General features: G+C 43.6%; 1 protein-coding gene across 1 annotated transcript in view; it reads left to right on the forward strand.

Moving 5' to 3' along the window:
* Positions 1–21,239, forward strand: part of MSI2 (musashi RNA binding protein 2) — a 342,416-nt gene extending 321,177 nt beyond the window's left edge. The window contains exons 10-13 of the mRNA XM_019545606.1: positions 1,988–2,164; positions 10,954–11,108; positions 12,911–12,988; positions 16,178–21,239. Of these exons, the coding sequence (XP_019401151.1) occupies positions 1,988–2,164; positions 10,954–11,108; positions 12,911–12,952 (374 nt within the window). The 3' untranslated portion in view covers positions 12,953–12,988; positions 16,178–21,239. The remainder of the gene's footprint in view (positions 1–1,987; positions 2,165–10,953; positions 11,109–12,910; positions 12,989–16,177) is intronic.
* The last annotated feature ends 3,379 nt before the right edge of the window (positions 21,240–24,618 follow it).

Here is a 24,618-nt window from a genome sequence, read left to right on the forward strand (position 1 = left end):
TCCCTCCCACTACAATAGCCCCCAAGTTTGTGAGAGTTTGGCTCTAGATGCTTTTGCAGCTTGGGCCCCTGGCCCCCAAACCACAGACAAATGAGTTGGGTTGCCCACCGAGCGTCACCCATTGGCATCTTCCGGTGGCTCCCGCTTGCCTGCGGGGCTGTGATGTCCGGCGTTACCCCTCCCCAGCTCATCGCTGCCCGGCTCCGACGGTGTTGAGAGCTCCTTGCCGAACGGCATCTCCCTGACGTGCCTGTCACCCTGCGCTGTTCCAGCCTCCACTTACATCTGTACCGGCAGTGTTCAATGCTTACCCCTTTTGAGCAAGAAAAGGAGCTGTTTTGCAGCGTGTCGTATGAATTTTTCATAACGATCTGGAGCAGCCTAATCTGGCGAGCCCTAAGTCGTGGCAGCGGGTAATGGCTTTGATTTAAGGCGTTTTGCCTTGATGCTGGTTCTGTGGAAAATGCCCTGCTGCTTTCCAGCACGTGCAGTTGCTCTCGTACATGTGGCTGTTTTCTTCTGGGGAGGGGCGAGCCGCCGGGAAATGAGAGACCTACCTCAACAAGCTGTCGGGGAGCATGTGCGACTGCCATAGAGTAAAGCGGGAGCACAGAGGGAATCGGGAAAAACAAAATGTGCACGGGGCGAAAAAGAGCCCACGGAGCAACGTGGCCTGAAACGAGGAGGGAGATTTCAGCCGAGAAAAGGCCGACGTGCTGCAGAGCGTGGCGTATGGACTGGGGCATTTCTCAGGGGTCTGCCCACACCTGTTGAGTCACAGCGTGACAAAAAACCCACTCGGTTGTTCTTCCATGTGCTGGCGCTTTGCTTTACTCTGGGGCCAAGTTGCAATTAGCTCGGGCAGCAGACTGTCCGGGGCCCGTTTTGCTGGTGGTCAGCAGCTAACGAGATGGTGGAGTTTACACTTAATGGAGTTTCTTTTCTTCCCTGTTTTTTCTGCCTCCCCCCTCCGCCTCTTCCTTCTCGTCCAACGCAGCCACTGCAAGCTCAGGTCTGCTTTTGCTTTTAGTGGTCACCAGTTATAACTGTGAAGGAGCGGCAGGTCTGCAGGTGTCTGGAGCGTCCTTCTGCCGCTGCAGCCTGTGCATTGCAATGCAAAGAGCAAGCACATCTTTGTCCTTGCTAATGTATTATTATTATTATTGTTAAAGCCCATCAAATGGGCTCCTCTTGAAGAAATCAGCTCGGAGCCTGATTGATCCAGCGTGCAGAAATTTTTTCCAGAGGAGCGTGTCATGATTTTCCTTCCTTTAGACACAAGCCGCTCTCTGCTTCTCGTGTGGCACTCAAAGATAAGTCTGCATTTGCTATCCGACCTCTCTATGAAAATGAGATGCATGCTGAATGTTTAGGGGCCAGATTCGGCTTTCAGCTGCAGTCAGGCCCGTGACGTGACTCCTTCCTCTGGATTCGTGCCGATGCGACTGGGCGAATCTGGCTCCATTGATGCTGAGATAAAAAGTGTGTCTCTTCTAGTGTACTGTTGGGTGTATGCCGATGGTCCCTTTTGTGGGGAAAGGTGCGCACGTCTTTGAGAAACAAAGATGTGTCCGCAAACATTTTTGATAGGGGTAAGTGGGCTTGGCTAAACTATGATGAAGGTAGCTCCGGTTGGCTCAGTTCCGCTTTCAGCCATTGCTCCTGATTATGAAATGTATTTCTGACTGTCATAACGGGGACGCTGTGTTTCATGCTAAAAGAGTGTGCTCTGGTGGCAGGGGAGAGCTGGCCCATCCTCCGGCGGTGTGTCTTAAGCTTGAAGACCTCTTGTCTCTGCCCTACGCTGGCTTGGATGAGATGCCCGAGTTGCTCTAATCAAGTTTTGCACCGTTCTCTCTTTAAATGTCAGTGTTCTTTCTCTTATTTGTGTAAAAAAAAAAAAAAGAAAAGAAAAAAAATGACGTTGAAAAGACTAATTATTAGAAACGATCCAGTATCCACAATGATAGAGTCACTGTATCTCCAGGGATCCCTGATTACGGTTTCTATTCTTCGCCCGGTGACCAACGGGCCCCGTTATCGTATGCGGACTATGGTTCCATGGGGCCTCGGGTGGCTCAGATGCTTCGTAGCGAGCACGCTGCTTCAGCAAGTAACTCCCCCCTCCACCACCTTCCCAGCCCGGATCAGTTTAAGAGCCCAGGTTTGTATAGAATTTCATTCCTTTGGGGGAAACAAAAGGTGATTTTTTTTTCGTCGCCTATTTAATGACGCACGACACCAGGCCTGCATGCCAGTTCAGTCCACGACAGACCCGCACCTAAGCGGTCCATGGTTTTTGACTGCCATTTTTCTACTAATCCTGCAGGGGCGGATGAAAGCCCCCTGTTCTTCAAGGGCCTCACCCAAAGCCCGGTCGAGTCGGCGGGAGTCTGAACGGCAGCCGAAGGCTCGTGCAAATCCCTGAGCGCAGCGCTGTCAGCGGGCTTTGGATCAGGCTCTTGTTGATCCTTGAGAAATGATATTGGAGGTGAAGAAGTCGCCCACAGGGGTTTTTATCTTGGTTGTCATCATTTCATTTGATTTGATTTTTTTTATGTTAGTTTTGAGGCTTGAGCTTCTCAACCCAGGGGGGGGAGGGGGGATATTTTATGACCGAATGTTAAATGTAGACTGTATAGCAAGAGAAACAGATATGTCTGCACACTGCCTGTTTTATACCTCTCTCAATATTTCACCTGGTTTCTTTCTTTTTGAAATGCTATGTACCTTAGTGGTGCTTAAGAGTGTTATTTTGTCATCATGTGTAATTTACTTCCACAGTATGCAAACGCCTGCAATGGATTGATCTTAATCCCTGTCTCCTGCAAAGTTTTTCATGTGCAGCAGTAACCTTATACCTACATCTCTCCATTTCCCTCTCCCCTCCCCAATCTCCCTCTTCCTAGGTATTGAATTGGTTGAGTTTATTTGCGTGGCATTTCATTGCCCGCCTTGGTCATGCTTTAACGAAATGCCCTCTCTCTCCCCTCCTGGAGAGGCGTTCTGAATCCACTTCAGCGCAATACACCATATGCTAAGGCAAATGTCATAATGAATCATGACTTAGAAATTTCTCAAGAGTTTATCGAAAGAGAGTTTATCTTTCAATGGTGACCTTTCGTGTTCAACACTGGATTAATTTGTGAGCAGGCTCTATGTTAACATGGCAGTTCATAGGACAAAGTACCAGATAAGCTAGCCTCAGCTCTCTCCCTGTCATCGCTCCCAGCAGAATATTTTGTAGTGTTATGAGCCTCCAACCTTCTCATACGCCTTGAGCGGCTTGGCTTCCTCGCATAAATTGGCTGTTGGTAGAAGTGCACTTCGGAAAGCAAGCTCCGTGCATGCTAAGAGTCGATGAAGAAGGCTCTGCTACAAAAAGCAAGAATGGCTTCATGCTGCCAAGCAGAAATATCTGGAAGTTAGTGGGGTATTTTAAAATTCTCTTACCTTTTTATTAGTGCAAAGAAAAGGCTCGTCTCTGTAGACGTGCCTTATAGGGAACGGATGTCGGAGCACGGAAATCACCGAGGACAGTTAGGGAGGGAGCGTACTGATGATGAACTTGCATTTCCCGAGAGCCAAATGCGTCCCAAAGAACTTTTTATTTCACAGGCGGCGCAATACGCTGCACCGGGCGCACGCTGCATAGAAAAGGACAGCAGGAACGGTAGCCCTTTCTGGCTGCTTTTTCACAGTGCCTGGCAAAACTCTTTGGCCTTGAGTTCAAGAAGGGACAAATTATCATGGTGAACTGAAGTAAAGGGAATTGAAATCAGACAAAAGAGTCCTCAGGGTGAAATGTGGCCAAAATGGTATTATGGTTAAACTGCCCCGCTATTTTGAAAAGTATTTGGGGGGAGAGGGGTGGTTTTTAATGTCTGAAGGCTCCTGTCGAGTAAGCTTTTGTGTAAGCTGGGGCTAATAGACCCAGATCTGCTCCAAGCGCTTCCCTAATGTGCAGACCAGTTGCTCTGCTGTGATGTCGCTGTTTCCAAGAGCAAAGTTTGAAACCCATTTTTTAGCACTTTTATTGCTTCCCACCTTCGGCAGGGAGTTAGAGCCGCCGTTCAGTAAAACGGAGATTACATCCCTCCCTATCAAGAGGTCTCCCCTGTCCCTCTTCTCAGTTGTCAACCCCCGTGACCTCAATTTAAGCAGCCCCCCCCAAAAGTCATCAATCATCTTTTGCGATGTTTTTCTCCAGAAATATTGCCATACCTGAGCTTCGTAGAAGTTCATGACCACCAAATTGCACCAGTTTATTCTAGGCCTGCCTGTTGCATTAGAGACCTGTGGGGCCTTTCCAGTATCAATTCGTAGCTCAGCAAAATCCCCCCGGCCTCTGTCATAAGAGTTGCTGTCAAATGCAGGCACCGTTAAATCTCAAAAGTCCACAGGCGGTGCAAGAGAAGGAAGGGCTCCTTGGTGGTTACGATACTCAAGGGATCTGGGATTGACTTCCTGCCCCACCAAAGTGGGTTTTGCCCTGTGGTTGCAAGGGGCTCGATGGGACGTTCTATCCAAATGTTACTATCAGGCTTGGCCTCCCTCCTTGCTATACTGATGGGCTGGGCAGCTCCCTTGAAAGGGCCTTTTAGCAGCCCGCCGTGTCGGACTGGTTCCTGAAGGCAGTTGGGAGGAAAGGAGCCGTGGTGTGTACATGTGCACAGCAGAAGGGGCTGTCTCAGGACACGCCTTTAATTTGCACCAGGCCTACAGTGAGGTTGTCCACTGTCCACCCCAGTCTCACCTGTCCTACACGCCTGCTTATGGGTAAGGAGGTGATGAGCAGTTTCTCCAGTCCCCGTAGACCACAAAGTAGATAAGCATCTAGTTCAGAGAAGGGACAAAAAGTCACTGCCCCCACCCGGGCGAGGCCACACAGATTGGGCCGTAATAAGACCAACCGCTAATTCGAAACAAAGCAAAGCAAGCACCGGATAAAGAAAACCTGTGCCCCATTTCCTGCCAGGTCAGTCGGATGCCATTGCTCTAGGCCAGCGGTTCCCAACTGCGGTACAGGTCCCGCCAGTGGTACTCAGGCAACCTCTCAGTGGCACACGTTAACAGGTTTATTGTACATACTTTATATGACAAAAAGGTTCAACGGAAAAAACCACTGGTGGCACTGAAGGTTGTATCGTTTTAAATTGGTGGTACGCAGCAGAGTTTGGGAACCGCTGCTCTAGGCATTGGCTCATGTGACTCGCAAGGTAAAATAATCCCTGGAAAGGGGTGGCTGGCTGGGTCTGAAAAGACACACAACTTCAAGGCCTCATGCTCAGGACCCGTGGGTTTGGGCGAGATATGAATCGCAGACGTATCCAGACTTGCCTACCTCTCTTGACCCTAATCTGCTCTGATACATGCTGCTAACCCCTCGAAACGTGTGTTGTGCACATTAAGAAGCTCTTCAGGTTGGAGTGAATGAAGCTGGAGGTGTTAGACCCTCATGATGTGCAGGAGCAATTGCTTTCCTGTGCAATCGCTGGGTCAAACCTTTTAAGACATGTTCACAGTGAGTGGTCTGATCAACGAGATGTCAATCCCGGAAGTGGAGGAGGTAGCTGTGCTTACCCCGGGTAATGCCGAGGCATTAGAGAGGGTATTTAATGGTAAGCTAAACACTTGCTTTGTACAAGGGAGCTGGAGATAGAAGCCGGATAGCACGTCATTGCAGCATTCCTCAGACTAGGACCCAAAAAACCCCAGCATTTTGTTTCCTCCCGTGCTACCGCACAACACGGTCCCCAAGCAATATGTTAGCAAAACTCACTTCTAGCCTTTCATTTCCGTGACCCGGCACCTGATTCTGCCCCTAAGCGGTACCTGGAGAATTGTCTTGCTTTCTTTTCAGGCGAGAGCTTTATTGAAAGGCATGGCTCTTCAATGCTTTTTGCTCCCCCATGCTAAAAACAGCAGTAGTTTGGGGCAGCTTTCTCCTTTTCCTGTGGTTGAGGTGATAATTGGAAACTTTTGAGTAAAAGTATGACCTCAAAGGACCTTCGTTCTCCTTTGTGGCTCGAAACCATTTTTAGGTTTGTATTGTTTTTCGCTCGGTTTTAATCTGAGAATCAAATTATTCACAGGTTTCTATTAGACTGGGCTTAAAAGAAAATACGCATTTCTTAACAAAGCACCTCACGTTTCTCTGTCTCGGAGAAGTCGTTCAAGGTCCTTTTGCTGCTGTTTCAAATCTACTCTAAAAACATCTCCAGATCTCACTGAATTCAGGCGCTGATATTGTAAGAGGGCAAATATTTAGCAGCTCATCATGGCTGAGTGAATCATTAAAATATGGCTTTCTGCAAAGTGTTTAGTCTCCTGGCAATTATGAGAGCTTTCCTGTTTCATTTACTCGGCCTAGAGCGAAGTGTCAGCTCTATAAAAGCTTCCAAACCCTCCTGTAAAGTTTCTGCCGCCACCTACTTTGTAGGCCACGCACAAAGATGAGTCTGAACATCCTAAACCTCTGTAGTGTATTTACAAGATAATGGATCAGTGGGTGTGCTTTTGTGCTGCACATATTTCTGCAGTCACTTCTGTGATCAGTATGTAGTATTAAATTGATGTTCAGCGGATAGAAAATTACCTTGCTCTTGTATTACATCGCCACGATCAGACGGGTGTTTGAATAAACAGGTGCCAACAAATTTTTGGATGTATGAAAACTACTGTTCCCAATCTTTGTACAGCTGTAAATGCAGGTTGGTTCTCTCCCCCCTTTCCCTCCCCCCCAGCCCCTTTCAGCTAGATTTGAAGACACTGATAAAGCAAATGTCGTCTTGTCATCCATGTATGAGCTTGCAGTTGCAAATTAATGATGCAGAGCTTATACTCTGGATGCTGGCGTGTATGCATATCTTATTAGTTGTGGTGGTATGATGACTTGTTGCTAAATGACTTGCGCTACTACAGCTAGTGACATACTGACATGAGTCAGGCATGCCGGGAGGTGGATCCGAGCTTCCTGCCATAAGCCTGGGAAGTGTGGCTTTGAGACCACTTCAGTTCCCACTGGACGTTCAGTATCTAACAGGGTATACTTCTGCCCTGTCCCATTTTCTGCTAGCTCGGCACGCAATGAAATCTTCTTCCGGTGAAGTATTAGCATCTGTTTGTGCGCAGGGCAGCATCAGTCTCAAAAGCAGGGTCAGCGTTTGCTCAGCAAAGTGTGCTTAAGTCAGGGACTTGCGCTTGTCACCGTGAACAGAGTGACGCCGTTGCGCAGTTCGCTTACGTGTTGCATCCTACTCTGCCAGGATCATTGTTTTTAATGAACAAGCAGGATCTTTCCTCCCCCACCTAAGGCACACTTCAGTGCTCCCCGACACAGAGAAAGTGCTTGATTTACCTCTGGTAGATCGCAGGCGCGCAGGTGCAGTGCATCAGAGCCAGGGAGTCTTCGAAGCTGATTCTGCTTAGAGGCGGCTTGACAGTCCTCCGCTTCCAACAGGACGTCCATCCCGTGCGAAATCGGTACAGCTTGCCCCGCAGGCAGGGAAGCTTCACACCTCGCTGAGCCTCCAGCTCACCTGTTTTCCTTTCCTTGTCTTGCTTCTGCTTGGGAAGTTCCTGTAGTTGCTTCTTCGGGAATCGCGGGATACATGCATTAAGCATCAGTGTCCCGAGCACTCCCGCCCCAGCCGTTCGCTCTTTCAAATGCATTTTCAAGTAACAATATTTGAGTCTTTTAAACATGTTGTTCCTCTTCCCTTCCCGCCGGCCCCCACCAGGCAAAGCCATACGTGCAGCACAAAAGAAGGCAAATACCTCCTCTCTTCTGTTGGGGGACTGTATCCACTGCTTGCAGAAGGACACGTGCTCTGATCTGGTTGCTTCTGGCCTTACTTCCTCTTGCCTTATGGTTTTTCACAGCACAGCAGTGCTGGATCCCTGCACAGCTCGCTAGAAGCTGTCAGAGCTGTTGTTTTCTAAATGGCATAATTTAGAGCGCTGTAGCTTGAAAACAGAGGGATGTGTTCATCCCCGGTTTAGTCTCCATTAGCTTTAGCGGGTTACGCCACAGATAGATTTAGCATGGTACGTGCACTTCTTTTAAATTTAATTTTTGGTGTGTTTCCGTGTCAGTTTTTCCCACTTGCTTCTTCACCGCGTTGTTCCGACTTTGGGTTTTCCCAGTAGATCATGAAACGCAGGCTTCAAAACCACCTTTCTTTTAAGGTCTGGCGAATCCTGCTTATTCAGGAGTGCGCAGAGAGTCGCTAGAAGCCGCACCGTTAAGACGCGGCCCGTTCCAACCCTGTACGGCGAGTTGCCTTGCATAGCAAAGTCCACTTCGTGATCCCTCGCTTCCCCGACGCACGCACCGCAACGAAAGAAGTGGCGCTACGGCCTTTTCCGTGTCATGGACGCACAAGTCTGAGCGCGCTCTCAAAGCCCTGGCGCTGTTTATTGCAGGGGCTCGTTAGCCGCAGCTCGTGACTTTGGGGGCTCCTTTGTCCTTCGGTCCCGGGCACTGTTTCCAGCTGTCTTCTGGCATGTTTTCCTGTAAGGAACGTGTGTGTCTGTCCTCCTTACCAAATGCCCTTTCCACAGCGTTGTCAGTTGGGCGCCCGGTAAATTTGCAGTGGCTCCCTTCCCTTCTGTGACCTGTCCGAGGCCCGTGGATTTGTTGAGATGGGTGAGCTAGGTTTTTTGTACTAGTCAGTAAAACCTCTGTCCACTTGCTTGAACTGGGAGAAAAAGCGAGTGTGGAAGAGCGAGATAAGAAAGGCCTTTGGAGTATCTCAGCTGAGTATTTTTCTTTGCGAGTGAGAAGGCCAAGAGTTATCTTGACATTAATCTTGGATATTAAAAATGGTGCTTTGTTTGCCAGTGCACTCCAAATAATCTGTTTACTCTCTCTCCCCTTATTTCTTTTTAACTTGCTTGCTTAGATGATCTACTTACTTCCCCCTGTTGCCAGTTGAGAGCCACGTTGCACCGTTTCTTGTGAAAAAAGTAGTGTCGTGGCCGAGCAGTCGGTCGCCATTTGGATTTCTGCCGGCTAATTCATCCACTTGAGACACATTTCACTCTCAGTGATGCACCGCACTGGGGGCTTCTGGGTGGCACCAGAGATCCTGAACAAGCAGGTCTTGACAGACTTAAGACACCTGAGGCAATGCTGAATGCCACATTGGCCACTAGCCCCATAAGCGGCATCAAATTTTGGTGTAAATGGTTTTTATTTTTAATCGGAGTCCGTTCTAAAAACCCACCGTGTTCAATGCAAAGATCTTAAATGCAGTTGCCGCACTTCCTTTACTCCTGAACATTTGCTGGAGGCTCAGTCGAGGGACAGGCCAAAACCCCAAACCCTGTCTCCATCCACCCAGCCTGGAGCAACGGGGGCAATACAAGGCTGTGCAGCTTGGGGCTGTCTCTAATAGCTACTTTATACTAATAATTAAGAGGTAATGAAAGGTTGGGCATGACTGTGCAGCACTTATTTTCACTTTCTGTCTGTGTCTAACTTGATAGGGCAGCCTGTGCCGTTAGTTACGGGGTTGAACCGATCTATTCGACTGGCGGCGTAGATCAGAAATAGAAATTCCCACCTCTTTGGAGTTAATCTTGATTGAAGCCGCAAACTTTCCTATCTGTCGTAGGTAGGGGGAAAAAAAAAAGTAATAAGTCTTGCCAGACGACATGTCTTCTTCTGCTGTTTTTATCTTTTCATTATTCTTAAGCCTGAATAAATGAAGGAGTGTAACACCAACTCCGAGCAGGTTGCACTACATGTATACGTGCTACCTCGTGCTTCGAGGGGATGTCGAGGGTTGGGCCTGACAGTGCAAAATGTCTGTGCACTTCTGTACGGTCCTCGCAAGTGACATAGGTTAGCTTTCCAACTCACAGCAAACCATTTCCATTTGAATCTTCCTAGCCTGCTAACCTTTCTTTTTTGCATTGAGGCCTTTTACTCATAAATTTTACATTCGGGAGCAATTACAAGAAATGCCAAAGACCTGATCATCTAACATGCTTTAAGATCTAAATTTCTCCTCTAGCATCATTTATTATTTACATTGTTTTCCTGTCTCAAAAAAACCAAACCAACCCAAAACACACCAAACCAGCCTTAAATTTCCTTTTACTTCCACTTAAGGAGGTGAGTGTAACGATCCTATAGGTTTTGTTTTGGTTTGGTTTTTTTTTTTGGTTTTGATCTTTCTTTATCATTTATTGTGGTGATGTCCCAAGTGCAGTTCTGGAGGTAGAGGTAGCTCTCTGCTCTCCAAGATCTAAACGAAGAAAAAATAAATCTCCTTTGTAGTAGTAGTCATAAAAAAAAATAAAAAATACTCCAAAATGTTCCATTCCATACCATGTTAAAAACCCACAAAAATCAAGTGTTGAGATCCTTACGTAGCTTATAAGTAAAAGGGCAGGTTTTTCCAAAGTATCGAATGGATCCAAAATCGATTTTACTAGACGTGATTTGCTTTGTTTGCTGTCAGCATTTTAATATCAATATTAACACAATGTGTAGTCTAAAACTAGTTCCTTTGTAGTTTGCATGGGATGTGAATGCTGTCTCGACGTGCCCAGATCTAGAAAACTTGTTACTACTGCATGAGCATCAAATCAGATGTTGAAAAATATCTATATATTTTGTGATAATTTGGTGAAAATGAGCTCCTACAGTCTCTGGTTGCAGTAGTGTGTTGAATGATTGTTTCTATATATATATATATATATATTTTTGGAGCTCCAAGCTTCTTAGTAGTATGGGCTGACTATTATTCAGTACTTGCTCTCCTATCGCATGGCCTTGGTTAAGTGTTAGAAGTTGGGCCTAGGCTGTTTATTCTAGTGTTTGGCTTTGTAATAACTGTGCATGCTCGGCTTCCGGCCTCATACCCAGCTTTATTCTCTGCACACCAGTCTTGAATAGCTACAGTGCTCAACCGAATTTTGGCGCACCTGCTTCCCCGGCAGGCTCCAATCCAGCCCGGCCAGGAGGATTCCCAGGGGCTAACAGCCCAGGTCCGGTCGCAGACCTCTACGGTACAGCCAGTCAGGACTCCGGTGTTGGTAATTACATAAGTGCTGCCAGCCCTCAGCCAGGCTCTGGCTTCGGCCACGGAATCGCTGTAAGTAACCGTTTCTTCCCTTTCTCCACTTCAGTCTTTTGAATTTGTCTCAGGAATATTTTTGAGGGTTGGTTTTTTTTTTTTTTCCTATGACAAATGAACTGTGCGGTGCATTGCTCACTTAGCCTTTTGCCATTTAGTGATACTATTCTCTAGAACCTGCTGAATTTACTAATAGCCTTGTTTCAGAATTGCACACTCTGCTGCCCTGACTGCCACTCGAATTATATGCGGAATTGAAAACACGTGTATGACCTCTGCTCCTCCCTTATGGATTCACGCGTCTATCTGTCTATCCGCCCACCCACTTACCTTAGGCATTTAAAAGTTTTGGGTAATGTTAAAATTGCTCTGTGTCTGTAGAACGACCACTTTAGACCAATGCACCAGTCTGCAAATAACGCACCCATCTTAAGGAAAATGACCTTTCTACTTACTACCTATGAGATTCTGATCCTACAAACACACGTGCTCCTAACCTAAAGCACACCAGTAGTTGTATTAACTCAAGCATGTGGGTAGCCCCATTGACGCAGAGTGCCGTAAGTGTTCGGTCGGATTCAGGGTCCCGGCATGGGCCCGAGGAAGGAAAGTTAACTTGGCACACCGATAACCGCAAACATGTTAGTTCATTGCTAATGCTTCTTGAAATTTGCAGGTTACAAGTAAGTCCCTAATCATTATTTCTCAAGTCAATGGAAAATATTTTTTTAATGCTGTGTGGTTCTGTAATCTAACTAATACAGGCGATGGAAATTTGCTTTAACACAACTGCATGCTGTTTTTCAGATTGGATTGTTTTAGCTGTGTGTGTTAGCATGAATGTGTCTGAAGCTGCTTACTGGCTGTGAGTCTTTGAGACAGGGAACCAGCCACCTAAAAGTGTTGTTGGTTTTTGGTTTGGGGTTTTTTTGATGCAAAAACAATGAGAGATCTTTTGAATTGTTTGATATTTCATCTTAAAAATGAAAAATGTCAAAAGGTAGAGGTACTTTCAGAACCTGAGAGGAATATTAAGGAGTCAGCCAGACCACTCGGAGGAGAGACCTAGTGCAGACAAAGTTCCTGAGATTACGCACATTTTAATGCTTTTTGTTGTTTTGATGTTTAAAGAAAACCTTTCTGGTTGGGCCCTGGTATTTTGAAATTCGTGTTCGGTTCCATTCCCATTATAAGGTCACTTAAGTAACTTGGAAATCCCTTTGGATCAGTTGTACTATGAAATGTGGAATATTATTATTCTGCTTAGAGCGACATCAATTTAAAGTGCCATCTATCACCATTTACAACACCCCTCATTTCCATTTTTCGCCTACAGAAAAAGACCTGTTTGTTCTTGAAACTCAGGAGCTCTGACCTCTGCAATCTCTTGATTTCCAACACTCCACCCCCACGTTTGGCATCTGGCTTTGTCTGCACCAGTGTGTCTTTGAAAAAATATTGTGCATCTGGCATGCTGATTTGTCTGCCTCCAAATTCCTCCTCTCCCCCCAGTAACCTCACCAAGAACGTGGTGGCCTTTTTTGTAGCTGATTTTTTAACACTGTCCATTGACTAACTCTGATTTTAAAAAAAAATCAAACTTTATTTTTGTAAGAGAGGGAATGAGAAAACTACAGTCTTGGAAAGGTAACGTGAGAGTTTAACACGTCAAACCATTAGCGACCACAGAATGAAGTTCTTTAATACATATTCATGCTGGCAACACAGTCTTTCAAGTCCTTTTGATAATTTCTTGCCAAAAATAATAATCTGTTCCCATGTATAGAGCACTGATGACCTTAACAATTGTACAATTTTAGGGACCCTTGATTGCAACGGCTTTTACAAATGGATACCATTGAAACGTTACACATGGTTGGTTGCCATCTCACTTTGAGGTATTACAGTATTTTGTGCTGAACTATCGTTTCCCTTATATTTACTTTTTAATTAAGTAATTGATTTTTTTTATATATTCATTTTCTTCTTTCCTTGGCCTTTAATCATTCCTTTTTATGATTGATTTACTCTAAATCACTCTTGTGGGTTGGAAACTGGAAGATAACCAGAAGTTAGAGCCTCCCCAGAAAGTAGGACCTTTCGGTTTACAAAGCTTAAAGCAGTCATTCTGATTCTTAAAACCCCAGTGGAATAAGTGATAATGATTCCCAAAATCCTTTGAGGAAATGAAAACGTGTCAGTCAACGGCATTTCTGTGAGGATTATGGAATTGCCGCAAATGCAGTTTTCTAAAAATAGGTGAACACCTTGTTGTATTGCAAGGAAAAACATCATTTATAATTAAGTGCTGTACCAAATGTTACGGCTAAAAGATAACATTGTAACTAGTAACCATAGAGCAATTATCAAGATTAGAAAAAAATAAACCTAAAGCAAATTAAATTAAAGATATTACCCTAGTAATGCATCTTTGGAGTGCTGCCAGTTTCCTACCCTTTTAACTGAGCTCAAGTTAATTAAATGTTTTAAAAAATTGGCCTTTTGGCATATTCATCTTTGCAAACAAATATTCTTATGCTGCAAATAGCGTAGATTAAAAAGTTAGTCGATACAAAAGAAAAGTTGTGCCCATTAAACCTCTCGGTTTACCTGTATCATGTATTCTCCATATAGACAAATACGATGTAAATGTCAAATTTTATTTCTATTGATCCTTTGCTAGGAATGCATCTGATCAATCTCCCTGGTTTTAAACTCCAAGTAAATCCATGAAAGTAAACTTGTAAAGACAGAGGGGGTGGGAACCTTACTGTATTTGTGGAGGGAGTTTAAAGGGGTATATATGTGTTTAAAAACGTTTGAACGCAAGAGGGGATGCATATATGTGGGGAGGGGAGCAAAGTAGGGTCAGGCCTGTCCTTAAAACCCCATTGATTCTAAGCAACGGGAATTTCTGAATGTTGTATTTAGTGAAAAGATCCCACTGATTGGGTAGCACTATAACGATAATCAGTTTCCTTTAAAATACGGCAAGAAAAGGTGGTCTCTCTCCTGCACTGTAGCATAAATGTGAATTTCAGATTTAGCTTGAAGTGTGTTCCCTGCACTAATTCGGTCCAGTTTCCTAGAGAGAGAGTAAAACGTGCAAGCGCTCTTGTTCTTAATCCTAGTTATTTTGGTATGTAATGGGATGTCTGCAAGGAGCAGGTGTAGACTCCTTCACAATTACTGTATCCACACCTGTCATAAAGACAAGCTGCGGCACAAAGCATGTTGGGGATTTTAACAAAACACTGTAATTTTGAACTAATAAAGCTGAAGAAAGGCAGTCTTAACAAGATTAATATAGTGCAATCATTTTAAACTCACCACCACACATCAAATTGTAACCACTCTTTACTGGCCAGTGTTAGAACTGCAATCATTAATGCCTTAAAACCAGGAATTGCTCCTAACATTGCTCATTACTAATAGAAGCAGATGTCTAGGCGAGAGAATGATCCCTATGATTAGTTTCTCAAGGACAGTGGAGTTTGACACGTTTATTGTGACAGCGCCTCCTCGGAGCATCTATTTGCTCTTTGCACTGTGGCTTCCTTTTCCACCTGTATGCAGCCCCAATTGCTCCTGCTACAGCGGGTGTGCTAAGACGGCTGTTTTCTCGGTGCGCTGTACTTTCTGCAAAGCCAGGCTCTCATCTTGATACCAAGATGGGATACGACAGCATTCAAGCTTAGTCCTTAAAAATTACATTATTTCAAAACATCGGCGGTGGAGCTCGAGTGAAGGGCCCGGCTTTTCTGCGTGCTGCCAGTGGGCAAGCTTTCTGCTTTGCCAGGATCTCTCTCAGCCCCTGCCGGCTGGGATACGACTCCGCTGCAGGGTTGGTTGGGGTTTTTGAAAGCCATTGTTTTCTACAATGAAGTTTAAATGGTAATTACACACCTATGTCTCAATCCTTGCCAACACTTACATAGATGAAGAGTCCCACTGAAGTCAATTGGATCACGACTGCGCATAAAATGAAGCACGTGCCTAAGTGTTTGGGAGACGCAGGGGTCCTGCATCCAGTTCTAAAAGTCATGACTCCTGTTGCGATGCGCCTGTTAAAAGTTGTTGCTATTTTTCAAGTAATTCAGCAGGTTTCACGCTATGCAGTTGGCACACCCTTGTCAACTGCGCAGTGCTCTTGACGCACCGAGGAGCTTTTTTTTTTTCTGTTCTTTCCACGAATCTCGTCTTTTTATTGCTCCCAAACAACATGCGCGCACAACTTTAAAAGCCCGCGCGCATCCCTGGCTTGGCCAAGGGACTTAAAACTAGTGGGGCTTATCTTAGCATTTGTTTGACCTTTGGAAAGGTATCCCAGGTCTTTTAATTCCGGCGTAAGTGTACATCACTCTTGATGTCATTTAAAGCAGATTCTGGCCCAAATAGAAAAAACAAATTTCAGTGCACTTCTCTTATTAGTCATTTATTTTTTCTTGCATGGCTCTGACAGGTTGACCCTTGACTCCATGCAGTTTGCCAGTATCCTCTGTAATTTACCCACATTAAATAAGTCCTGGTTTGGCAATTTCAGTCCTTTTTTGTATTTCAGTGGAATTGCACCTTGTGCTAATAGCGACCCCCAGTCCTGAGTGGTGCTCGGGTGTAGCACCGGGTTCAACAGGATCGAAACTCTTCAGCATCCCCTTTTGCTCGTGTTCATGGCATGTCAGTTCATGGCAAGCGGGGTTGACTGCACCAGAGCATGCATCAGTAAACTAGGCACAGGCCTTAAGTGAAGAAGAGGCCCAGTTGTGCTTATTTTACATATTATCATTACTGAGTGGGAAAAAAAAGTAATATAAAAAATTCATCTTCAGCTGGGAGCCCATGAGTGTTTGCCTAGGTCCCACTAACGGGTTAATCCAGCCCTGTAGAGTGGCTGTAAGCAGCAGATAAAGGCCTGCACAAGAAGGCCCCTGAGCTCAGTAGACAGTATTGTTGTAACGATATAGGGAGGCGGACAATAAACACCTTAAAGAAATCCAGTAGATTGAGGGATGTTTGCATTTCCTTCACATTCAGTTGTGCTGATCTTTCTTTTTCTATGTTCTGTGTGTTCTCTCTATCCTTTCTAGAGTATATCTGGATGTCCAGGCAAGACAGGGCGAAGTTTCTGAATGGTCCCATGTTTAGGTGATATCATCAGACTTTGAGCACTACATCATCACCAATAACATACACAAACTGGAGGTGGCACTCTACGGACTTAGGTTGTTTAAAAATCTCTCATCATCTCATGAATCTGCTGTACTATACAAACAACAGCTTTTAAAACATGTATATATAATCCATTTCTCTTTTGTTTTATTTTCTGGATGGTTTTTCTCCCCCCACCCCCCCCCTTTTCCTCCCAACCTTTTAAATCGATTTGAATCACATTTTGTTTTTGTAGCATTTTGACATAGTCTCGTAGTCATGTAGGTCTAATTCTTTGTGTATCTAGTAAAAAGCCTAACCATACTATAACTAAGTGTTTATATTAAGGGTTTTCTTTTAGTTTTCCCTCCTTCTGATTTTTTTTTCCCTTCCCTTTCGTTTTATGTAGTTGTTGCTTAAAGGATGCTGAGACGGTAACATGATTCTCAGTCTTTTGGTACCAATTCTGAAACTGTAAAAACTCTTCAGGTGGAATTTTAGCGCACACTGAATTGTAGGTAGAGCAAGTGCAGCAGGTGGGCTGAAGTCAAGTTTCTCGTTTGTGTTGTCTGGGAGCTGAGAGTGTAGTGGCGTAGCAGGTTCTCTAGCCGGTCTTTTCATTTGTGATGTCTCTGTTAACCTAATTCTATCTATTTTCGGCAATAAGGTAAGGACTCCAAAAGTTTTGCGTGTCCTTTTTTCTATAAGTGCTTTTTTTTGTTGAAAGAGGTGATATAAGGTTTTTTGAACTTGTGAATCCTGAAAAAAAAAAAAATACTGTAAATACAATTCCATTAACTACATATAAACTATTAAGAAAGAGAAATACAAACTATTTTTGTGATGGAGTCGGTCTTAGGCAGTTTCTCTACTGAATGGAAAAAAAAATAAAAATTAAGTTTTAAACTTCTAGATCAACTGCCAGAGCTGGCCCATAAGAGTTAGATTAACACTGTTTAGCTTGCTCTGTAGGTGTGTTAGACCTTCTAACTGTACTAGCGTCATACCAGCATATTAACTAGTCATATGTGCACAGCTTAAAAATTAACAGTCTAGTTATATTTTTTAATTTAACAACTGCTTTTTCCCAAGACTGAAAAAGAAGCTACAATTTTACTATTTAACGTATTTAATGTTCGAAGCACACCTTTTTTAGTTGTTGTTTTAAATTAGATCAACTTGCTGTCCAGTCATTTCAGCTGCTCGATATGTCCTACAAAGCTTGACAGAGAAGAGGTTTCTCTTCCTCGTTTCACGTGCTGTAGGGAGAGCGGTTTTAAAGCTTTGCATTATTACCTTTTTGTCCATTATTTTCTATATTAATGAATTAGGAAAGCAACCTTTTTTTTTTTTTTTTGGGAATACCTCAGTGCTACAAGTATCACCCTAGAAGTGACAGAAGATTTTAATTTATTGTAGATGTAAACAGAATTAAAAAAAAATAAAAAAAAGTATAAAACATCATTGCACTGTGACTGGTGGGGCGAAAACTGACAGTTTCCTATTTGCACATGTTTAATATTTGGCTGTTATATATATGGTCCTCTGTTGGGGGAGGAAACTTATGAAGGATATTTTTTAATTTAATTTTTTTAATATTGGTAAATAGGCCTGCAACAGCAAAATAGAAGTACAACATGGTAGGTGGCATTAAGAACATACTGTAGTGTGGATATATTTCTTCTTTTTTTAACGTAATATTGACAAGTTTTATTAATATTTTTTTAAATTGTTACGTTTATAAATTTGGTACTTTAGGTACAGCCAGTATAAGACACTGAATGCGACATTTGTTAAAAAGAGCTGCTGCACTCTTATTTTTGTAAATTTTACTAACAAGTAGACTAATGTAGACGTTCAATAGACAAGGTAGAGCAAGGCATCTTTAACAAAAAAAAAAACAAAAAACAAAAACCAGGCACCATACTGCTAACAGAAAGGAAAACACCTTGTTTTTCTTGTTTTTAAAAACATGCTTTTTTGTGTAATATTTTAGGTTTTGGGTTTGGTTTTTTTTTTATTTCCGAACAACCAGGTTTAAGCAAAATGCTGGACGCTTTTTAAATATTGAGACTTGATCAAGTAATAAAAAAAAAATAAAACAATTCTTTAAAAAATAAAAACTTTAAAAAAAAAACAAACACACAAACAGCAAACCAAATTCCCTGCGAGTCAATGTATAAGTCAGGGAATTTTTTATTAATATTTTGTCAATGTTGATGACGTACTGTACTACCATTTGTTTTTCCTCTCCATTCCCTATCACCTCACAGAATATTCTTTGTTGATCATTGTTGTATGTTAATAGTGTATAAAATGGCTATCTTGTAAGAGTGCTGTCCTGATGCTAGTGTAGTGAAGTTCCCCCTCTCCTCTTTCTCTCTCTTTCTCTTCCTCTTCTAGTACATATTGGTAGGTATATCGTAATTAAGGTTAAAAATTTAGATGTAGTTATTCAGATTTAGGACCAGTAAGGATAGAACTTTCTCTTATTTAAGAAAAAAAAAATGCTAATGATTTTTGGGCAGTTTTTCCTTTTGTTTCTTTTTTTCTTTCTTTCTTTCTTTTTTTTTTCCTCTTTTTTAATTTAATTTTATTTTTTGCTGATCTGATGTGGTTTCAACTAACCAAAGGTCTCACAATGTTAAAAATGCTGGCAAACTCTTAAGGCATTTTGTAGATCCCCACCCTTGACTTTAAAGAGGGGGTGTGCCATACTACCTTAAATGCTAACGCTAGATATGCAAAACTGGATTTTTTTAATTTATTTTTTAAAAGAGGGAGGCATGGTATATTAAAATGATTTTACTAAGAGAAAAAAAATATTTTTTTAAGAATGCTCAGAAGAAATTGATAATCTGTGTGAATATGTTTTAGATGTTTATATACCTTTTGAAAAGTCCCAGTGGCCCATAGCACAAATATTGTGGAACCTGATATGTTTTTGATGTGGCTACCTAGACTAAGGTTCACTTTAGTCCCCCACTCATCTAGAAGTCCATCTCAAAGGATTTGATTTGATTTGTAAATTCCTTTTTTAGCACAAAGGATGCAGCTACATCTTTATTTTAGTCGAGCATTGCGACAACGGGTCTCGCCCTTTTGTTTCAAAATCCCGTTTAGAACAGTGATGTCCCCCCCCCGACTGACCGACCAACCCCTCCTCTGGACTTACTGGAAGGAAATCCCTGCCTAGTTGTGCAAACAGACAACAAAAGCAAAATACCTCCAATGCTGAGATCCACAAAGCATGACACCCCCCCCACAACTAGATCATCCCAGTTGGACAAAGCCTTGGCCGGGATGATGTAGTTGGGGGATGGTCCTGCTTTGAGCAGGGGGCTGGACTAGATGTGACCTCCTGAGGTCCCTTCCAACCCTCACTGTCTATGATTCAAAGGTCTACCACTGAACGTGGAGGCAGGCCCATACCGGCATGTGGACACGCCACGTGTACCTGGTAGCTTTGGGTGACTGTTGATGCAATGGGCCTGCTTATATCAGTCATCCCCGTGGCACTTTTGGAAGGAAGTGCAGTATAATCAGGAGTGTAATGACCCTCTTTCCCCAACTCCCCTTCCAAAACAAATTTGATTAGAGATTGGCTTGATTAAAATGAAGACCGATCTGTCCTTTTTTTTTGGTTTTGTTTTGGTTTTCTACTTCATAACGTTCATTTTAATTTGAATTTGTAGCTTGGACTTTAAGGTAGCATGGCTCTGTTGCTGTAATTTTTTTTTCATTGTACAGCAGTATACGGCTGGTGAATGTTACACATCTTGCTAGACTAGTTAAATCATTGGGTAATTGTTGGTAATAATGACCTGAAAGGTGTTCAGATTTTTTTTCCCCCCCTTCCCTCCCAGCTATAAAACCTATAATGCTATTTTGATCTTTAGTGTGAATGAGGGCTAGTGACTTAAGCCACAGATCCCTTTCTGTTTCATTTTGCCATTCATTCAGTGCAACATAATAATAAAGCAATATAGTTTACTACATTCTTACTGAAGGTCAGCCATGATTATATATGATATTGCATATGAAACTGTTTACAAACACTAATTCATAGCTATCGTATGCTGTGGAAATGTTTCTCGAGTGGAACTTTTTTTTCTCGTTTTGTTTTTGTTGTTGTTGTTTTTGAGTGTTTTTTAAGACGCAAAATGGTTGAAACAGAAAATGGAGGTTGGTGTAAGTTTGGGAGACAGAGTGAGTGCATTGAAGACACACTGGCAGATTCTGTGGTCTGCATACATACGCTGTAGAGTTTCGTAAGTACAGAATCGAATTCAAACCCATTTCTGTGTGTGGACACTACATGAGGCGATTCTGTAACTAAGCAATACTTTAATACTGTAATAAAATTTACCAAAAAGCGAAATAAGTTGTTGAAAAAGTAAATCTCAAGTGATCTGTCTGCAAGTTACCAAACAATCAGAATGTATTGTCCTGACAGAATTTCATTTCAGATCAGTGTAAAATCAAAGCGGAAAGGCTTTGACAAAAAGCTGGAGTCACCCATGCTATAATGCTGTATTCTGTACATACTCCAACACCACGTGTGGGATCTCTGTGTGTCATTAGGACTATAGTGGGTAGCAAATATAATTCATTATATGTCTGAATTCCATCAGTAATCGAATGCGAGTCGAAGCATTTCAGGTGGTCATAAATGTACCTAAAGAGTGGCAGGCCTAGCCCTTCCTTTTATACTTTAGTATGAACTGATGAGAACTTTGGTAGTGACCTTTTTTTTTATATATATACATATATATGTATCTATATATATCAAGCATCTTTCAGGTCTCTGTGTATGGCTTTCTAAAGCCCTGTTGTAAAATACTATGTGGATGGGGGTCTCTCACATCACAGATGTGGAAAGTATAATTTTATATTTGTATTTTCAAATAAATAAGTTTGTGAAAGGTTTCCATCCTCTACTGTGGTCCAGAAATCAATGTGTTTGTCTGACAAAAAATAAAATAAACTGTTTTGAACAGACTGGTGGTGTCCGCTTCATTACCAGCGTGTTCAGGGCGGTGCTTTCTGACCGAGCGGACCCACCGCGCTCCTGTTTGCCCCTCTTCCCCTCTGTTCTTACCGCAGCTTGGCCACGCTCTTCATGCTGGAAGCAGAGGCACATGCCTACTCTACTGGGGGGGGGGGGTTGATACCATGACTGGCTGCAGCCATGGGCACGAGAGTGAAATCTCCCTAAGATGACCACCTTCATGGCACGTAAGTTCACATCCCTTCCCCGGCAGACAAAGGCAAAACAGCTTTGTATGACATTAGGAAATGCCGATGCCTTTTTGTATCAAACCAAAGGGGAGCTGCAGTCATTGGTTTGCAGGATTACCAGTGCTCCTTCCTGGGGGCAGCCTGGTCATGTGCCTGCGTTGCAGGCCAGGGTAGATCCGCATGTATCTACAGTTTTACCTTTGGGTGCCAGATCTTCCAGACAGTTGGGTATAGTGGGAACCATTAAAAGAAAGTGACATTTTGCAGCCTGCGCTGGAATGTGAAAGGCATCAAATGCTGTGCAAAATGCAACAGGCCACTCTGCGGTGAGCATCTGCTTTTAATAGGTCTCCTTGCCCACAAAAATTTACTACCAAAGGCAACATACCCAGCTCTTTAAATTCAAGCTGGTGGCAGGGGAGAAAGGGGAAAGGAGAGAAGCGAAAAAAAAAAGTTGTGCTGCTAAGACATAGGTATCTCAGTTTTTAAGCATTAATTTTATCCTCAGTTCCCCCTTAAATAAAAACGACCACGTGAGACTAAGGCAAAGGACAGTATTTAAGCGATGCTATGGGACAGCAGGTTGCTTCAGGTTTATCTGACTCTACCAGAACTGCAAGGCCACCTTTGCCAGAGACATTGCATGTCCGTTCCTAAGACTTCGCTGTAGGTGTTTCACAGTGAAAGGGGGCAGGGGGTGCTAATCCCATCCTGCAGAACGAGGATTGATGTCTCGGTCGAAGACATCAGTTGGGAGGTAAGACTGAAGCCCGGGGAGGCTTTGCTGATGGTGCGGTAAAGATTCAGCGCACAGGCTTCAGACACGCACTAAGTACCTGGGGTCCCAGGCTGGTTTGTCCTCACTGCTATCGCCTGCGTGGCTAGATTCAGGCTAGCAATCGCCCTTCCAAATGGCAGGACTGAAGAAGGGCTCAGCCATGCAATCCATTTATGTCAGTGTTAGCAACATGTACACACCGCGTACATGTGATTCTGGTGCAGAATCAATAACGGCAAAATCTGGGGCTAAATCTAAGTGACACTGGAGGAAGGAGCATGTGTCCAGACATGTGTCCTTGCAAACAGGCTATTACCTGATCCCTGCCACTTAGTGGAAAGGCTTTGAAATAAACACCCTATCCTGGCATTGTCACACTGGGTCCCACTGTACAAAATCCATGCAACTGCATGGTGGGTTCAGCCTCATTTCACTTGACCTGCCTGAAAAGTCAACTGCAGTTTGCAATCTGACTTACCTTCAAGAAGCACGAGTCCCAGGTTCTAGGCCATCTCCCCCAGTGGAGATTTGATTCCTGCATCTCTCTGATTTCCTGGCATAATTCATCAGGCCACCGATGAGGTATTAAGCAGCCTTCTTTCCAACCCTCCTGGTTGACGCTGGCCCTCTGGGAAACCAAGAACAAGAGATAAGCACAAGCTGGGGAAATGTACGGCTCAGACAGATGGCTACTACTGTAGAAAGGTGTCCCTGATTCTAGTTCCTATTTGGGCAAACACTTCCCTCCTGTCTTCCTTTTATTCTATTAAATGCAAGGTGCAGTGGGCAAGAGAGAGAGAGAAGTCTATCAGCAGTATACAAAGGTAGAAAGAGCTCTCTCTAGCTACAGTCAGGGCTAGAGAAGAGATACAGGACTAGACAGAAGTAGCACGAGTTCTCTAGGTAGGGGCTGGGATCCCTATCTATGAAAAGAGCTAGGAAGCTCCCTCTATATACAGGGAGGGCAAGAGAGAGCTTTAGGTTAAGATACCGGCAAGGTAAAGAAAAAGAAATGTCTACAGCTGGGGATGTAGTGACTACAAGGGATGAGGACACATGGAAGAAACAGAAGGCACATGAAAGACGATGCAGGAGAAAACAAACCATGATTTGTCAGGGGGAAGTGTGCTTGCAGTGCAGAAAAAACAATGGCGAGCATAAACAAATGCAAGAGTGAAATAAGTCTGGGGTTTTTTTGTATATGTTTAATGTAGAAACCCAATTGATGCTACAACTGCATGCACTTCCTTGGAACCTGAATATGGCTTTGCTGGTCCTTTACATTGAAGGGAAAGCAGCAGCACATGTATTTTTCACCATTGCTCATGAGCCCAAAGAAAATTGTTCACGTCTTACCTGAGACATTCTTCTAAGTGGAGTCATGTGCCCTTGTGCGAGCAAATGATTGTCTCACACACCTGGCAACGCAGCCTTTACTGGCTCACCCAACGGTGCAGTCACAACTGCACTACTAATTGAGATCTGCCCGCGAACACTTGCCTTAGGCGACTGAAAGGTGTTTCATATCCTGAGAAGTGCCAGCCAATGGCAGTAGGGTGGTCTCAATGCCTGATACATGCAGCACAATTGGTGTCAAGGCTCTGGAGACAGATGTGGCAAAGCCGCAGATAAGTGGCCAATATAACCTTCCATCTCGGCTCAGAAAAATTGCTGATAAGTGTCAGTTCCAGTTCGGCTGAGTGCTGTTTTAAGAGAGAGGAGAAATAAAAAAATGTTCACCAGGACTCAGCCTTGCGATGGCTTACAGAGCACGTACACACCTCTTCCAAACCCTTAACTCAGCCAAACTGTCTGGGACCCAGTGCTGACACAGCTTATCAGCAACACCTAATTTTCTAATCAGGCCAAGGAGACTCAAAACAGTTTCTAAATCAAGAAATTTTTGCAGGGGGGAGTGATGGTATTTTTGTGCTGGAGCTTTAAAAAAATAAAAATGAAAAAAAAAAGCAGCCAGCTCCTTGTACAGCTAACGGGATTTAGCAGGACATTTCCACTGGGCCTTAACAGCAGTTGCTATCGATCTGCTAAAAAGTAACACACACGCACTCCAGCACAGTTGGCCATGTCCAAAAGTCAAGTTGGAATATGAACAGTGATCCTAATGCAAGTACTAACAAGCAGAGCTATGAAGATCAATAAAAGAACAATGAAGGGCATTTAAAAGGTGATGAGTCTCACAGCCTCTTTTAATAAAGCTACTTAGCATTACCACCTGCTGTAACCTATTCAAGTCGTCGCTGTCTTCTTTGCATGCCCTTATCATAAACTAGATGTTTTTCCATAATCGTGCGTAAGAGATGGATCCTTCCGTTGCTGCAGTGAGGCCCTTCGTACAGCTCC

Source organism: Crocodylus porosus, unplaced genomic scaffold (assembly GCF_001723895.1).
Source record: "Crocodylus porosus isolate Cpor-Errol unplaced genomic scaffold, CroPor_comp1, whole genome shotgun sequence".
Taxonomy (NCBI): Eukaryota; Metazoa; Chordata; order Crocodylia; family Crocodylidae; genus Crocodylus; species Crocodylus porosus.